This window comes from Anabrus simplex, chromosome 3 (genome assembly GCF_040414725.1).
Source record: "Anabrus simplex isolate iqAnaSimp1 chromosome 3, ASM4041472v1, whole genome shotgun sequence".
NCBI lineage: Eukaryota > Metazoa > Arthropoda > Insecta > Orthoptera > Tettigoniidae > Anabrus > Anabrus simplex.
Genome location: NC_090267.1, coordinates 233,431,237 through 233,450,448, shown reverse-complemented (window position 1 = coordinate 233,450,448; position 19,212 = coordinate 233,431,237). Strand labels below are relative to the sequence as shown.

At 40.1% G+C, this 19,212-nt stretch overlaps 1 protein-coding gene across 1 annotated transcript in view; it reads right to left on the bottom strand.

Annotated features, from left to right (window-relative positions):
• Positions 1-16,167, bottom strand: part of LOC136867180 (proteasomal ATPase-associated factor 1) — a 51,764-nt gene extending 35,597 nt beyond the window's left edge. Inside the window, exons 1-4 of the mRNA XM_067144303.2 lie at positions 15,839-16,167; positions 8,692-8,732; positions 8,403-8,596; positions 7,643-7,738 (exon numbers count right to left, since the gene is read on the bottom strand). Coding sequence (XP_067000404.2) covers positions 7,643-7,738; positions 8,403-8,596; positions 8,692-8,732; positions 15,839-15,900 — 393 coding nt within the window. The 5' untranslated portion in view covers positions 15,901-16,167. The remainder of the gene's footprint in view (positions 1-7,642; positions 7,739-8,402; positions 8,597-8,691; positions 8,733-15,838) is intronic.
• Between the last annotated feature and the right edge of the window lie 3,045 nt (positions 16,168-19,212).

The window sequence follows — 19,212 nt, the reverse complement described above, 5'->3', positions numbered from 1 at the left end:
TAACGGCGAGGATAGGAACTGTGCCGGCTGCTGAAGCCTGTTCCACTTGTCTGGGGCAATGATTAATGACTATAATAATAATAATAATAATATTTAATATTAAATTTAAATTAAATTTAAATTTAATATTAAATACGATTTTTAAAATAGAGAAATTCACTGTCAATACAAGGGTTCACCTTTAGCATAATGAGAAAGAAGAAGTGTTCTTTGTGTGCAGTCGAACAGGTGGTACAGTGAACAACGTGAGCCACAGATTTCACAAACACAGTCACTGGATACCTGGCGAAACCCTTTGTTATTACAAATACCGTGATGAAAGCTGTGAATTGCTCCTCTCGTATAGAGGTGACGTAGCTCAAAATTGGCTGGTTTCCATTCATCATTGTTCATGGTGGGAGTATTACAGAATTCGGGGTCTATTTCTGCAGTTTTCTGGAGTCGTTCATCCACGAACCTTTAGGTAGCTGGGGTTGGTGTCAGATTGTAACATGTTGCCATCAAGTGTTCTATGAAGGAAGATGTTTCTGCTAGCTGGTATAAAAGTCTATTTGAGATGCAGAGTGCTCTTTTTATGTATAAGGCTTTTTTTCTAGTTGCTTTACGTCGCACTGACACAGATAGGTCTTATGGCAACGATGGGATAGGAAAGGCCTAGGAGTTGGAAGGAAGCGGCCGAGGCCTTAATTAAGGTACAGCCCCAGCATTTTCCAGGTGTGAAAATGGAAAACCATGGAAAACCATCTTCAGGGCTGCCGACAGTGCTTTCCGTTTATAACTGTACACTCACCATCCAAAACTAGGGAGCCAGGAGCGTGTTGGCAACCTTGACGCAAATAAAACCTGCACCCCAATTTCGTGCATCAAATTTTTTAAAAAAGTATGCGGGGATTATTCGCATAAATACGGTATGTAATTTGCTATAAGTATTTCCTAACTCCAACAGCTGTATTTGACATTGCAGAAACCATTTACTCTTATCTACATATATGGGTTTGTCATGCATACCTTGTGTTTTGCTATTCCCTCGATGTATCTCTTTCAATTTACTTGCATCACATATTTGATCCACTTCTGAATATATAAACATTTAACATCCCATATTTACATCGTATTACAGCATAACTTCCCATTACAACACTCAAATTGCTTCACATTAATCCATTCTCAAATATATCACTCAATCAATTCAATGTAACCAATAACATAACCATCTTTCATATATCATAACCTCTTCCTAAAATAACACATTTCGTGCGCGTAGAGGCGCGCGGCTGTAAGCGTGCATCCGGGAGATAGTAGGTTCGAATCCCACTATCGGCAGCCCTGAAGATGGTTTTCCGTGGTTTCCCATTTTCACACCAGGCAAATGCTGGGGCTGTACCTTAATTAAGGCCACGGCCGCTTCCTTCCAACTCCTAGGCCTTTCCTATCCCATCGTCGCCATAAGACCTATCTGTGTCGGTGCGACGTAAAGCCCCTAGCAAAAAAAATAAAATAAAAATAACACATTTATTAAGACGTATACAACTCTGCTGCAATCATATTCACTTTATTTCGATCATCTTTCTTTTTATAGAACAATGCTCAACCTCTGGCAATACGTAATTCCATTTGATGATGTATTTCAACAAGGAATAACTTGTATATATCATAGCTCCTATCATATCATCCCATAATGACGTTAACTTAGCATGAATGGCTTCACAAAATCCATTAATGAAATCTACTACACGCAAATACTCATATTCAGCTGTATGATAATCTACATCCTTTCTCGCAAATAATCGTATTCTCATTTACTATAATAATCCTAATTCACTCTTCTTTCGAGATAGTCATAGCTTAATTTAGTATGGTATCATTCACATAATCTATATCACTTCACTGAGTCACTTCACCATCTAAAAATCTCACACTTATTGTAAATGATATTACACCATTATGTCTAGCTTAATTAAGAACTAACATATATAGCAAACTTAGCTCGTCATTCAGCAAGTACACTGTCTCTGTATCTCTCTCTCCGTGTCACATCACTGGCTGCGGCCTGTGGTTCGGCTGGAGTCGTTCCTCTCATCAGGTCTAGTCTACTGGCTGGATCAGGTCGCTCCACCTCGAAATTAGCAAGACGTCTGCTTCTTCATTCTGGAGCTAGTAATAACATCCAAGAAATCCAACAAGTAATCAGTCATTTTCAGAATTTCTTAAAATGATAATCTATCCTTACATGTTTCGTATCAATTCGGTCAATCAAATATTTTGCTCTTGTCTCAATGTCTTTGATCTTAGTTTTAAAAGAATCTGCAATTTTAGGATATTTCTATTCTTGTAGGCTAAATTATTTCTCAATCTTTCTTCTCAGAAAATGATTTCTGTATATTTTTCTCTTCTTTACGCTCTACTTGTGATGAGCTTCGACGTGTCGTGTTTCGTACTGGTCCAACTGATGAACGTATTTGAATGAAACATTCGTATTTTACGCTGCTATTACACTCTTCAATGATGTATAACTATTATGCTGTATTTTCTTGTTTACCACAGTTAATATCTCTGTAATTTCGATTCTAATGGCAATTATTCTTCTCTTTCATCGCAGTAGAAATTATATGCTTCTGGTTTCTGTCCGTTCAATTTTATAAGTGTGATAATATATTATATTTTACTTGTGTTTCAAAACAATTCATTTGATACTGTTATGTTCTCTCCTCACAGCCTTTTAAAATTGTATCTTCCAACTTGGTCATGGCCTCCTATAAACTTATATCCTAAGATTCCTTTCCATACAATTCTGGCCTGTGTGGTCCATACCTCTACTTGATGCCATTTTCAAATACTTCAGAAAATGCATTGGGCACAATATATACATACAATATTCTTACAATGAAATAAATGATACTGACAATACAAAATAAATACATAACCTATACCTTGGCAAAAATATTGCCGTAAATACAAACACTGACTTGACGTTGGGTTGGAATTTTGTACGATTACAAGTAAAATACAAGCAGCTGAAATGAAGTTCTTGAGGAGCATACAGGGAAAGACAAGAAGAGACAGAAAACGAAGTGAGGAAATAAGGAAAAGCGTTGGAGTGTGTAAACTTCAAGAAGAGATTGATATAGCAAAGTTGAAATGGTTTGGACACTTGATGAGAACACCAGGAGATAAAATGCAAAGAGAGCATTCATAGATAGAGAGACTGCAAAGAGGCCTAGAACGAGATGGAGCTCTGTTGTGGGCTGTATTGCAAATAGAGGAGTCAATAGCAATAAAGTACTAGAAGAGGAGAGGTGGAAAGATCGAGTAAGGTGGAGGGCTTTGGTACACTACCCTACCCAGAGAGAATCTGGAAAAGGGAATGGAAGAAGAAAGAGGAGGAAAAGCTAAGTGAGGGAAAGTGAGGGGGGGGGGGGATAAATGGGATAACAAATATATTCTGGAAAGAGGTCGCAAAAAAAAAAGCAAATGTAGTGTTTGGTGAAGTTATACAATAAGGTTTTTGAGTCGGGTAAATTTCCTACAGAATGGCAAAAAGGTATAATGTGTCCCATTTATAGAAAGAAAGGAGATAAAAGTAATCCTAGCAATTATATGGGTATAACATTGTTAAACTTGTTAAGTAAGATACATACAGGCATTGTAGCAAATAGGTTACAAGAATGGGCAGAGGAGTACGACATTCTCTCGATCACCAAAGTGGTTTTAGGAAAAGGGAGAAGGACCATGGATAATATATCATGACAGTAATAGATAAATATATTAAAAGGAAAGGAAGGAAACTGTATACAGCGGCAGTGGATTTCAAGAAGTCCTTTGATACAGTGAGCAGGGGAGCGATGTTGGAGAGACTAGGGAGGGTAGGGGGTGTTTTATGAGATACATAAAGCAACTGAAGGGATATATGAAAAAGTGTACTATTACATCAGGGGTGGACTCATTGAATCCAAGATTGAGTTGAAACAAGGATGTGACTTATCACCCATGTTATTTCTGCTATACTAAGAGGGCATGGAAAGGATAAGTGGGCATACCCAGCGCTAGGTCAGCAAGAAATTCTGGGCATGATCTTTGCTGATGACATTATCTTGCTGGCGTTGACAGCTGGAGGCCTAGATAAAAGCATCAATGAGGTAGTAGCATTTGCAAGTAAAGGGTCTCTAAAAATTAACAGTGGAAAGACAACAATGCATCCTTGCTTCATAAATTTTACCTATAATTCATGTCTTGCCTTACCTTTATTGATTTTGACTGATGATGGTCTCTAGCAAGACCAAAACTAGCTTCATCAAATATATGTAGCTTTTTTAAGGTTACAATAAATAGTATTGAATACATTTTAGGTTTTGTTTTTTTACATTATATTGCTCTTCAATACAGAATAATATGAAATGTATTACTTAAGATAACAAATAATCTTGGGTACTTGGGTTTTAAATTGAGTAGTAATGAGAGTTGGGTAGAGCAAGTAAAATGAATGAAGCGGAAAGGGCTAGCTACACTCTCAGTAATGGAGATACTATAAAATACGTTCCCGAATATACAGTACAAGATACAAAAAATTGTTTGTTTTTTTTCAGGCAGTGGTCAAAAGCAGAACATTGTATGGAGTAGAAATTTGGGATGTGGAGAAAAGAGTGTGAATGATTAAATCTTGATGATGATGTTTGTTGTTTAAAGGGGCCTAACATCTAAGGTCATTGACCCTGTTATTAAGTCAATTAGTGAGTAAGTTTAGTAAAATTGTAATGGGGCTTGCGTATTATACTGCAAATGCAGAAGCAAGATTAATTTGTAATGAATGTATAATGGTTGACATTTTAAAGAGTTATAAGCTATTGAATAAGACTGAAAAAGGGAGAAGGGGATAGACTCCTGCAGACTGCATACCAACACCAAATCACAAGTAAGGATGGAATATCAGTATACTGGGTAGACAAGTTCAGAAATATTCTTTAGAGGATGGGGTTGTGAGAGTACTGGGGGAGGGAATGGGACAGCAGAAAAGGTATAAATTGGAAGAGTATTGAAAAAAGGGTAAAAATATATGCAAGGTGTCCGGTTTAAAGGTATAATAATATAAAATTTAATAACTTGAGAAATAATGGAGATATTTATTGAAGGTTTGCTTCTACAACTAGGATAACTCAAAATGTTTTCTGTGTTCGCTTGCGCTGGTGGTGGTACCACATGCACGTGCACATAACTGCATTGTTCACGAGAAGCGTGCCAGTAAACATGTGGACTCCACAGGAGAAGGTGTTCTGTGTGCTTTCGCTTGCAGAGATAAAATCCGTTAAACTAGTACAACGTAGATTTCGGCGTGAGTATGGACTGTTACCAACTGATGATGTTCCCACTTATGTAACAATCATGAAATGGGACAGGCGCCTTCGAGAATCTGGGACCTTGCTGTCAATGTCGGGCCGCCACGCCAAGCATGTAGTTTCAGAGGCTAGTGTTGATTTAATGCGCGAGTCCTTCAAGCGGAGCCCTCGTAAGTCATTTCGACAAGCAAGTAGGCAGTTACAGTTACCTCATGCGACAGTACACAATGTCGTCCACAAAAGGTTGCGCCTACGAGCGTACAAACTACAGCTTTGTCAGAAAATCAAACCTCAGGACAGGTCGCTACGGAAGGCATTTGTGGAGACAATTCTGGCAAAAATTGATGGAAATGAGGTATTCCTCGATTCGGTCTGTTTCTCGGATGAGGCTACATTCCATATTTCTGGCACGGTAAACAAGCACAATTGCCGCATATGGGGATCTGAACCCCCCCCACGTAGTGATAGAGTTGGAACAGGACTCTCCAAAAGTGAATGTGTGGTGTGGATTGTTGAAGGACAGGGTTATTGACCCATTCTTCTTCGCGGAGCCTACAGTTAATGGAACACGTTACCAAGATATGTTGGAGCAGTATGTTGTGCCACAACTTCCCTGTGATGTGATCTTTCAGCAAGATGGTGCACCATGCCATTTTGCAGAAGTTATGAGGGATTTCTTGAATCGCGAGTTCCCAGATCGCTGGATTGGGAGAGGTAGTCCATCAGTTGCTTGGCCCCCTAGAAGCCCCGACATTATGCCACTTGATTTTTTCCTGTGGGGGTTTGTCAAGAATCAAGTGTACCAGACACCAGTTCGTGATGGAAATGAGGTATTCCTCGATTCGGTCTGTTTCAGTTCGTGATCTACCACATCTGCGTCATTGCATTCGTGCAGCTATCACAAATGTTACGCCTACAATGCTGCAGAACACTTGGAGAGAAGTGGAATACCGATTAGATGTCTGTCGCACCACTAATGGTGCGCACATCGAGGTTTATTAGATATTTAAACAAACCTTTTGAGTTACCCTACTTGTAGAAACAAATCGCAAGTAAATGTCTCCACTACTTCTCAAGTTATTAAATTTTATATTATTATACCTTTAACCCGGACACCTTGTATATAAACAAGAAGGAGAAGTGGAATGCAGGAGTAGAGCTTCCCTCTCGATATTTTGTAGATTGTCAAAAAATTAGTTTGAGGATACAAAATGTAAATAGGAAAACAAGAACAGGTTTGACATGGTGATTGATGGGGACATATATGAATAAGGGATGGACGAAAGGAAAAGACAATAAGATATGTGTGTTGTGTGGATAGACGAGGGAAGACTTTCACCTGCAGAAAACCCAAGAAGTAAAAACTAAATTCCTGCGTGAGAATGAGTTATCGATGTTATCGCAGGAAGGGAATGAGCATAAAGTTATTTGTTGTTTGATGAAGGAATGGAAAAACAATAGTAATATAAGTAGATTTTTAGATATTGTGAGAAAGATGTGCATATAGTCTGAAAGACAAGTACATGAGGTATTGGATAAGTGACACATTAGCTTAAGCACAGAGTCTAAAGAGGGTCCTCCTAGCTACAAGTTGTCCGAGCAGGGGAACTATAGCTGGTACGCGTGCATGGGTGTTCTCATCCCTTTAAAGCTAATGGTGAGGACGTGCCTAAATGGTACACAGTGGCCATCTGTATGAGCGGACGAAAACACATCACGAGGGAATCTGGGACAGGCGGATAGAAGTCCTTAAACGCACGAGATGGGTTGTAGGGACAGGGGAAGAGAGGTGAAGGGGGAGCAGATGAAGACGGTTAAGATATATAAGTTTCCCTCATCAGCTACTGGTCAACCGTGCAGGTTGAGGGAAAAGGGGAAGGAAAGACAGAAATGGGTGGGTCAGGTGGGGGGCTCTTGAGAACTACAGGGTTCGGTAGAGGGAGGGGAAGAATCCTTATCTGACCTGAACTGGTGAAGGCATGTTAATGAAAGTAAAGGAGTCATCTGTTAGATCCAGGGAGAAGAGGGGATGGGTAGGGGACATACACCGCCCCTCCAGGTTGCCGGTGAACCACGATGGGAGGGGTAGGGGGATTGCACCTGGGCAGGCGTACGCACAGTAGAGCAAAACTAGAGATAGGTATACCTATGTTCGTTATGTTTGTGATTATTTTTTCAGTACAATAATCTATTAGGGGACAACTCTGTAAGGATTATGGATATAAAGTACAACTGATGCTGTCTGCTTTACATGTAACCCTGCCAATACTCTTGTAAAACACACAATAAAGATTGTTAGTACATGTACATACCCTCAACATTCCATCATTAGCATCCCAAACTTGGAGTTTATTTTCTGTACATGCAGATACACTCAATCCATTGGGAGTTACTGCCAGGGAAACCACCTGAAATGCAAATTAAGAACCCATCAATCATCTTTCTACAAAACTATTGCTATAGGAGGGAAAAAACCCAACTTCTTTGCTTTTCTAAATTTTAAAGCAGAAGTGTCATCAGTGTAAATTTTATATATAAAAAAAACACATTTAGAAAATTTTAATTTATTTATTACCCACAGAGAAAAATGTACTGATAGAATAGGAAAGACAAAAAAAGTATGAGAAAGCAATGGGAATGTTTGGACAAGATCTAAATTGAATACAAAAGTCCTTGACAACTTCAAACAGGGATTGTACATGAAATTTGTTAAGACTTCCATGATAGCCAAATGTAGGTGCATGCCTCTACTTCACAAGGGAGTAGTTATCGAGCAATACTTAACCCTAAAATAATAATCACCACATCATCATGCAGGCTAATGTTTTACATCTAACACTTTGAAGTAATGATCTCTAAAAAGTAATTTTCTTTAACCTAAATTTACAAAACATTATCTTGAAATTTACACTTATTTCCTGCCTGCTACAAGATCAGAATCTCTCTTTTGAATATTCCAATGAACTGCAGCTATGAACACATAATGTTACTATTTCTATCTTGAAAGACCAAATGTGGTAGAAAATGTGAATATAATCATCTTAAAATAGAATATTGGACACTTGTACTTACACTTTTCTTATGAATTCCTGTATACACAGTTCTAGGAGATATGAACACACATTTATGTCCTGTAGGCCTGTACGTTACTTCAAGCGTAGAACTAGTCACCTTGCCCACCACAAAATCATCTGACCCTCTTACATCTGGGGTTCCCTCATCAGTTTGGCCCCTACTAAAAAGCTTGCCATGGAGCCCTGTCTCACCTTTATAAAAAGAAAATGAGTTAGTAATAATCTAAATGACTACCGGTACCTGTAAGTGTTGTAATTCATTGCATGTATATCAATGGCACACTTACCACGAAACTTGCAAGACACCCATGCTTCCCCTGACTTTTTCCTGAAAATAAAAAATGAAACAGAAGTTATTCTCTGAAACAAGAGTAAAGAAGAAAAGTAAATGAAAAATCCTTACTAATAAATATATCTGAACATTGATCTGTTTTGTCTTTCTTTCACCTAATCAAAACAACTTAAGTGACAGATAATACAGCTCAAATTTGTTAAGCTTATACCAGGTACCTCTGGTTAACATCTACCGTGCTGCCTCTTTTAAAAATCAAATATCTCGCATCAGGGCATGGAACTGCAGCAATCACTTATTCTGGGTACAATTTAGTTTGTTTACATAAATAAACAAAAGAACATAGTCCAAAATATATATCTTCATATGACTTTCAGTTGGGTCTATAGTGTAATTACATTACCCTTCACTCCTATGTCTACCCCTTAGTCAAGTTTCTTGATACGGGGTTGAGGATGAGTTGAGATGAATTTACATAGCATGATTTCACAGCTGGATGCCCTCCCTGACGCCAACCTAATTTCAGGAGCTAATGAAAAGGAAATGAATGATGGTGAATGAAACTGGGTCGACTGTGGTTTATGAATAGGAACTGTCCCAGCATTTGCCTGGAAGTGAAAATGAAAAACCACTGAAAACCATTCTCAGGACAGCCAATGGTGGGTTTCGAAGCCACATGTTTCCCAAATGCAGAGCTTAGCTCCACAGCCATACCACGTTAACACGCGCAGCCACTTTGCTCGGTTACCCTTCATTCCAATATTTTTGCTAAAGATGGAGGGCAAAAATACAGAGAGACTCCTGACTGGCACTTTGTTCAACAGTAATAACTTTATCACAACTGTCGCTTTCATTTCTTAAAAAAAATTAATTTTCAGACTCATTTTCACTATCTGAGAGAATCAGATCATCCTCTGAATTCTTATTAAGTAGTTACCATTGACTGCTTCTACGGACAAAAGCCTATCAGCAAAATAACTACTTTTATATCAGACATTGTTAGTGGAGTGACCACTCCTACTCACCATTTCTCACAGCAGTGGTATGAAGGCTATGCCGAAAGTTTTTAGCAGCCCGTAAACTGTAATTCTGAGGACAATGGGATTCTTTTCATTTGAAAGAGTGATGTTTCTCAACCTTGGAACATGCGTGTGCAACCCCTCCCAGCGGTGGTTCCTCCACAGCACAGGAAGAAAGCACAGGCAATGCTGAGTTAGACACGGCGCAAGACGGGTCTGTTGTGCCACGATTTTCGCGCAGACTTTTTATGATAACAAACATAATTTAAGTGCCGAAGAATGCCATTGTTCTTTGCTGCGTGCTTTTGGTGAGGCTTCCCCTTCTAGGGCGACAGTTGGAAATTGGTTTTGTGAGTTTTCAAGGGGTCGGCAGTCAATTGAAGATGAACCTCGTCCTGGTCGCCCAGCAACAGCTGTGACTCAGGAAAACATTGATCCTGTGAGGAAAATTATCAAAGTAGATCCACAACTTACATTTTCTGACACTGAAGGGACCTTAAATATTGGGTCAACAGGAGCGCAGACCATCATTCACAATTATTTTGGCCGTACCACAAGATGTGCCCGTTGTGTGCCACATTCCCTGACAGAAAGCCAAAAGGAAGCGAGAGTGAACTGGTGTTTTATGCTATGAAAAAATCAATGGAGGGCAGTCCCAAGACACCTACAATATCGTCACACGTGATGAAACATGGGTCTACCAATATGACCCTGAAGCGAAGAGACAGTCTTGTGTGTGGTGCTTTCCGTGGGAGAAACCATCCACAAACTTTTGACGAAGTCGGAGCTCTGGAAAGAAGATGGTAGCAATTTTTTTACGAAAATGGGGCATCTCACTTCTGTGACCTTGGAAACACCTTGTGCAGTCAATGCTGAATGGTACGCAAATGATTGTCTTCCCAAAGTCCTCGCCATATGGAGGTCACAGCACCCAAAGTCCAAGAGTGGGCACCTTCTGCTGCATCATGACAATGCATCTGCGCACAGGGCTGCTAGAACACTGGACTTTTTGGAAAAGGGAAAAGTGCGAGTGTTACCTCATCCCCCCTATTCACCTGACCAGGCCCCATGTGACTTCTTTCTTCTGTTTCCTGTGACCAAGGAAAACATTTGTGGGCCGCTGTTTTCATCAGATGACAAGGCCATTGCAGCATACGAGAGTGCACTTAGTGACATCGCGAAAGAAGTTTGGTCTGAGACGTTTTCGAGAGGTTTCAGAGAATGGAAAAATGTATATGTGTTAATGGAGAGTATTTTGAAAAGTTGTAATTGTTGTTTTGCAAATAATTTCTTTTTCCCACACTCTACTAAAAGGTTTCGGCATAGCCCTCATACTTTGGTATTAATAAAGGTAAGTCATTGATCATTAATTCACACTCTGTCCAGTGCCTAGGTCAGTCTCTGTCACAAAACAGTTCCCCTTTGGGGCCACACTCCCATCAAGAGACTTTTTTCTATGGCCGTGGCACACACTGTGTGCACAGCAAGGAAAAAAGTAATTTAGTAGCCCCAACCTCTCCTTCGTGTTTGTTATAGGCCAATTTCTGCCACGGAACAGTACACTACCTTTGAGAGGCTATTTTCTATGGCTGTGGCTCATAGTATCCATACGGCAAAAACAAAGTTATTTAGTAGCTCTAACCTAGTTTGTCACATGCCAATGTATAATGCTAAACATTGGCAAACCCGTTCAGTACATTGTGAGATTGATGGAGCTGCTGCCATGTTGTATCTGTAACCTATATTTTGCAAACCAACAACCAAAAATTTACCCTCGCAGCACCAGTGGGCTACATTGTCACCACAAAATAGATGACAGAAAGAACCTACTGGCTATGGCCAGATTCTTCAGGAGAGAAAATACTAGAAAAATGGAGCGCGGTCATCTGAATGACTTAACTATACTACGGGAGGATGGTGCTATGAAGTGGGAACAGGCAATTCACTTTTGGCATATGGTCTTCTTGTACCACATCGATTATGTCACCAAGGTTTTAGGTAGGTTTCAGCATTGGGGGTGTGACACTTCCCTTGAAAGCTTTCTTCTTTTTCTTTTTTTTTGCTTTACGTCGCATCGACACAGATAGGTCTTATGGCGACGATTGGATAGGAAAGGGCTAGGAAGTGGAAGGAAGCGGCTGTGGCCTTAATTAAGGTACAGCCCCGGCATTTGCCTGGTGTGAAAATGGGAAACCACAGAAAACCATCTTTAGGGCTGCCGACAGTGGGGCTCGAACCCACTATCTCCCGATTACTGGATACTGGCCGCACTTAAGCGACTGCAGCTATCGAGCTCGGTTTGTAAGTTTTCTGTCTTACCTCGGTAACATTTTGTATTTTACCCACATGTATCTTAGTTATCACCATTCTGTGATCTCCTTCAAAAGATTCACAGGGAAAAGCTGCCCATGGTTTCCAACTTCCTATCTCGACCAAAACATTATATGGTTATATTGTCCCAATTGTACACTGTTGGCTTTTTTTTTCCAAAACCATGTATTCCCAATTATCAGCTTGTTCTTTTGGCAACAGTCAGTCAGAATATCTTCTGCTCTATTTCTCTTTCCATATCCAAATGGCTCTTTCTCTTTTGTCCTATGATTATTACTCCTTTGTCTTAAACATATCATTCCAGATTTTTCCACGCATTTCTCTCCCTCAGTGTCACAATTTCCTCTCCGAGAAGCAAACAACTGAAATATACTATAGTGCCACTTTCTAGTCTCAACACAACTTTAATCATCCTGTTGTTCATCTTCTCCACTGACTTAACTTAAAAACTCATTCACATCTTGTCTAATTATGATTCCTACACAATTGTTGGCTTTATTTTCCCTGCTATAATGCAGTTTATATCCATAACTCACTTTCTTTAATCTTTTCTCCTTTTCATTTGCTTCGCTAATTCCTAGCTGTCTTTGTTGATCATGAAGTCAACTATTTTTTCTATTTAAACTGTTTGTTTCAAAACATTTATGTTTACAACTCTGATAGGTTTGTTTGCTAGTGGTGCATTTCTCATAATTTTTCCAGCATCGTAAGAACTGTGTGTCACCAACAGTCTCTGAGGCTTTCATACATTTGCTTTCATTTAGGTTACTTTTATAATGTATTTGCATCCCTAAAGGATTTTAGAACTAATGCCAACAGAAAGCCTTAGGCTCCTCCTAACATAGAAAACAGTCACCTTTTGTAGCCTTGCACTGGAGTGTAGATGCTACTTGTGATGAGGTTTTAGTGGCATTGCCTCAACTGAAGGGCCACCTCCCCTCCGTCACCAGGTAAACATGGTCGCCATGGGCTATACTAGTCCTATATAGTGTAGCTACTCTTCAGTGTTCTACATGTCAGATAATAGTACAAAAACCAAGTATTTTCGCACCTCTACTCCTTCCTTGAACCCAAATGAATATATTCAATAGCACTTGATGGCACCTACGAGTGAACTGGAGATGGTTGGCTTGTGTACTGTGCACTAAATCAATAAAAGTAAACTTCCACCTGTTTGATACTATATATTTGCTTTAAGCAAATGAATTAATTGTAGAACATACTTCATTTCTGAGGAACATCTTCAGCTACATAACACTGCTTAGGTAAAATTACATAGAATTTTCTTCTTTTCAACAACCATCTTAAAATAGTACCTTTGGTATGCTTAAAACAAAACTAATTTAAAAAAAGAAAAAGGAATTAAAATATGTGGGGAGGATTGAATGGGGCGGTGAAATGGGAAGGAAAGATGGATCTACTATGTTCTAACCTAATTTAAAACAATTCCCTATACACTTAAACAGATGTTAAAAATTTGTTAGTATTCAGCACTTTTGTTGATATGTGATGTGTATGTTTTTCTTAATTGTTCTGTTTTAAAAATGTTTTTGAAAAGGACTTTTTCATGTCAATGTTATGTCTTAATTTAAAAAAAATACTGATACTTTCAGCTCCTCTTCTTTTCCAAAGTGAGTAATGTCGTTTGATTTACTTTGATGAAAATGGGACTCTTGAATTTGTGTTTATTAAGGGATCCTCTGAAGCTGATTGCTGTTTTATTGATGTTATGAAAAAGCTTCCAAAAAGGCTTGTTATGTTGTCAACCTATTGTCTCCATGGAAGGGTCTAGCAGCAAATGATGCGACCTTTTTGTCTCCCTCCGTCTGAGCCCAAACTGGTGGGTTTGATCTTGGCCCAGTCCGGTGCTGCCCAAATACATCAGACTCATGTTAGCAGATTTACCAGCATATAAAATAACACCCGTGGGACAAAAACCATGATTATTATTATTACTTATTTATTTTAAGTACACAACAGCAGAAAATTACCTCGCTCCTCATTTCTCCAGGAATACACCTCTTTAGTGATACCTAGGCTATCTATTTACCAACAACAGGGCAGAGTGACTCAGATGGCTGAGGTGTTGGCCTTCTGACACCAACCTGGCAGGTTTGATCCTGGCTGAGTCTGGTGGTATTTGAAGGTGCTCAAATACATCAGCCTTGTATCGGTAGATTTACTGTGGGACTAAATTCCGGCACCTCGGCTTCTCCAAAAACCGTAAAAGTAGATAGTTGGATGTAAAGCCAATATCATCATCATCATCATCATCATCATCTATAACAGCTGATGACAGAGCTGTTGAGGATTCAACCAGCCTTCCTACTGAGAACTCAACATACTAATTCCTAATAGTAGTTTCAAAAATCTTCGCAGCTAACCTGTCTGTTCCTACATTATTTTCATATTATTCATAAAATAGCATGCATGGCTTAATTTGATTTCTTGTATTTTTCTTCAGAAAACATACCGAACAAGCAAGTCTGCTAAAACTCCCCACTATGTACTGGTACAGTCTCCAAATGTTAACAGACTAAAATAGAGAATTTATTTTCCAATGTACTACAAGATGACAAAGCAAAAATCAGAACAAAAATTATTAAATTACTATGGAAAGGTGAGGTTTATTTTGCAGAGAAGTGTTCATGCACTTAATTTTACTCTCTACATGAACAAAAATTGGTTTCATCTATCCAGGCTACATGAATAATGAATTGTCATGTATGGTCCTTAGATAGGCTACTTCTCACAGTTTGCATGCCATGTCCACTCTGGTGCACACAGAAGTAGGATTCATATTTTAAAATGTTACATTGATGGTCTTTCTTTCTCCACTGAAATAACTAGCCTAATAGTCAACATTCCTACATTCTCTGAAATTTTTTATTATACTTAAAGAAGAGGAAATTAAATCTAATAGTTCTCACAAAATAGCTCCACATTCAACTAGACATTTTAAGAAATACATCAACTCAAAATAAAAATTGGCCAGCAATTTCCCAAATTAAACTTCACTATATTTTAATTACAAGGAGGTGCAAAATGGCTAACGGACAGACTTTACACATATGAATTTGACTCGTATATAGGACTGGTTTCATAAGACCTAATTAAAATGTTTGAAAATAAAATAAATCAGATGCCACAGACAATTTTCAACATCTGTACTTTTTTTTTTTTTTTTTTTGCTAGTGGTTTTACATCGCACCGACACAAATAGGTCTTATGGCAACGATAGGATAGGAAAGGCCCAGGAGTTGTAAGGAAGCGGCCGTGCCTTTGCCTGGTGTGAAAATGGGAAACCACAGAAAACCATCTTCAGGGCTGCCGACAGTGGGATCTGTACTAAGAGCATAGTGATTTCAATACATAACTTGTGATATCTCTGTTAAGTGTGCAATAATTTCAGGACATCACTTTCATATCTCCTTTAAGTGGCCAGACTTTGGAGCAACGCTTACAAGATCCCTAATAAGCATACAGATGTTTCTTAAACATACAGTCCATCATAAAGCTTCACCGAGACTAACTTAGTTTTGTCTACCATTTGTAATATTATAGGTTAAGTTTTGTGCAAGCTATACCGGTATCAATGTAATTAGACGAAGAGAAATCCGTCTTCTATACCATTCAAATCACATCATTAAACTAAGACAAAGACAATTCCAAACTCAGCCTAAACGTTTGACAGTGAATGCTGACAAAGGAGATACTGCAGCAGAGGCTTATGATTCAGCAACTTTAAAAAGTGAAGCTAACGAACGTATTACGACAATAAATGAAACTTACCGTAGAACTTCATCCCAATCACACTGGACAGAAATTACTGGTACACGATTTGACACCGACATGAACTGGCTGTAAAATCACAAATATGTCGAAACTTGGCTTGACTCTCCGACGTTTCTCGTTCACGATGATGAAACCTTAAACACCCGCAGAACTAAAGTTCGGGCTCGACAGCACAAATTAACATCTAAGATAATTATGTTAAATGCTGATGTATATAAACATCACAATATCACATAAGTCTGCTGCGCAAATAACAGCTGATTATAACACTATGTTGTCAAAATACATTTCAAATAGCCCACACATCAAAGATCATCATACGAAAACATTCCACTTTGCACAGACGAACGAAACCAGAGATAGGACGAATCCTGCCAGAGAGTTGGAACACGCTGACTTGCCAAATTTCATTAAAAGCCAGGAAATAATGGCCTGCAGTACAAGCAAATGTAAATTTGAATATTATCTTATTAGCATATGATAACAAGTGTGTATCTAATGCTTATAACTTGTAACAGTTGACTATTATTTTACTTCTCGTTTCGCATTTTCCACCAGTGAAAACCCATTTAATGAATATAAATATATGAACACCAACAATTCTGTTAAATAGTTTCACCATACTTTCTAGAATATCCTTATTCTGCGCCACCTGCTTCCAAAATTTGTTAGTGATGCCCGAAATCGCTCCTCTCTTATTTCTTCTACCGATATTTCCTTGTCCAATGCAGGCACAGTACACTCCAGTCCTACCGATATTCCTTTTTCATTTATTCTCGGTCTCCACCTATCGTCAACCTCTAATAGTTTCTTATAGCGCTCCACCCAGATAGCCTGACTTATTTCAGTCTGCCGTGAAAGCTTCCGCATTCCACAAATCCTCCTAATTTTACTCCATACTTTCCTACTATCATTCTGTTTTGCATTGCTATTTAATTCAACAACTCTCCTCTCCTGCCATTCGGACTTAGTTGTGTTCAGTAATTCCCTATATTCTCTTCTCAAGTTACAAAATTCCATCCTATGGTTTTCTCCCCCATGATTCCTATATGCCTTCAATGCTTTCAGTACTTCATACTTTTTATGCCTGCATTCGTCATTGTACCAACATTTCCCTCTTATGTTCTGCGCCTCCTTTATCCTCGTCTTCTCTCATGCCATCTCTATAGTCTTTTCTATTATTTTAACTGCTGTACTCGTTCGATTCATCTCGATCATTGAGTCTATTCTAACGTTCAATATCTGGTCTATTTCTCCCTCATAATAGTTCATAAACTCCTTATTTTGCTCCTCTCTCCACCTGTATTTAGTAACTAACGTTTCTTTGAATTTCATCGTATTGCTTGTTAATGCCCTACCCCCTCTATCTTTTACTCTGACAAGATCCGACTCGTTGGCTGAATGGTCAGCGTACTGGCCTTCGGTTCAGAGGGTCCCGGGTTCGAGATTTTAACCTTCATTGGTTAATTCCAATGGCCCGGGGGCTGGGTGTTTGTGCTGTCCCCAACATCCCTGCAACTCACACACCACACATAACACTATCCTCCACCGCAATAACACGCAGTTACCTACACATGGCAGATGCCACCCACCCTCATCGGACGGTCTGCACTCGGCTAGAAATAGCCACACGAAATTTTTATTTTCACTCTGACAAGAATTGGTAGATGATGTGACTCACCCCATTTTTTAACCTTCATGCATTTAATCACAGGCAACGCATTCCTAGAGCATAGCGCCAAGTCTATGCTACTACTACTGTTTCCGTTATGTATGTCAGGTTCCCTAATTCGTCGCCATGCCACCACCCATTCAAAATACACTGACTGACAGAGCAAATGCAACACCAAGAAGGAGTGGTTCGAAAGGGATGAAAGTTGGGGAAAAACAGAGACGGCACGGACGAATAATTGGTGTTTATTTCAAACCGATATGCAGGTTACACAATGCGCACGGCATCGACTCAGTAGGATGTAGGACCACCGCGAGCGGCGATGCACGCAGAAACACGTCGAGGTACAGAGTCAATAAGAGTGCGGATGGTGTCCTGAGGGATGGTTCTCCATTCTCTGTCAACCATTTGCCACAGTTGGTCGTCCGTACGAGGCTGGGGCAGAGTTTGCAAACGGCGTCCAATGAGATCCCACACGTGTTCGATTGGTGAGAGATCCGGAGAGTACGCTGGCCACGGAAGCATCTGTACACCTCGTAGAGCCTGTTGGGAGATGCGAGCAGTGTGTGGGCGGGCAATTTCCTGCTGAAACAGAGCATTGGGCAGCCCCTGAAGGTACGGGAGTGCCACCGGCCGCAGCACATGCTGCACGTAGCGGTGGGCATTTAACGTGCCTTGAATACGCACTAGAGGTAACATACATACATACATACATACATACGCCACACTCGTCTGCGGTGACTATCACTGACAGAACAGAAGCGTGACTCATCGGAGAACACGACGTTCCGCCATTCCCTCATCCAAGTCGCTCTAGCCCGGCACCATGCCAGGCGTGCACGTCTATGCTGTGGAGTCAATGGTAGTCTTCTGAGCGGACGCCGGGAGTGCAGGCCTCCTTCAACCAATCGACGGGAAATTGTTCTGGTCGATATTGGAACAGCCAGGGTGTCTTGCACATGCTGAAGAATGGCGGTTGACGTGGCGTGCGGGGCTGCCACCGCTTGCTGACGTCACTCGGGCTGCGCCTGGACCCCTCGCACGTGCCACATGTCCCTGCGCCAACCATCTTCGCCACAGGCGCTGCACCGTGGACACATCCCTATGGGTATCGGCTGCGATTTGACGAAGCGACCAACCTGCCCTTCTCAGCCCGATCACCATACCCCTCGTAAAGTCGTCTGTCTGCTGGAAATGCCTCCGTTGACGGCGGCCTGGCATTCTTAGCTATACACGTGTCCTGTGGCACACGACAACACGTTCTACAATGACTGTCGGCTGAGAAATCACGGTACGAAGTGGGCCATTCGCCAACGCCGTGTCCCATTTATCGTTCGCTACGTGCGCAGCACAGCGGCGCATTTCACATCATGAGCATACCTTAGTGACGTCAGTCTACCCTGCAATTGGCATAAAGTTCTGACCACTCCTTCTTGGTGTTGCATTTGCTCTGTCAGTCAGTGTATATATTTCTACCGTACCACACAGCTCTAGCAACTTTTCTCCATTTTTATTACAGCCCTTATCTTCGTTCACTCTCTTTTGTACATAAACTTCTTCTGCCTCCTTCTCATACACCGGCTTCTGATCTGCAACCCTCGCATTGAAGTCCCCCATTATTAGAATGCCTGCATCCTCAAAAATGTTTTGAATTCTATTAATTTCTAGTGCCAACTGATCAAAGAAATCCCTTTTCGCA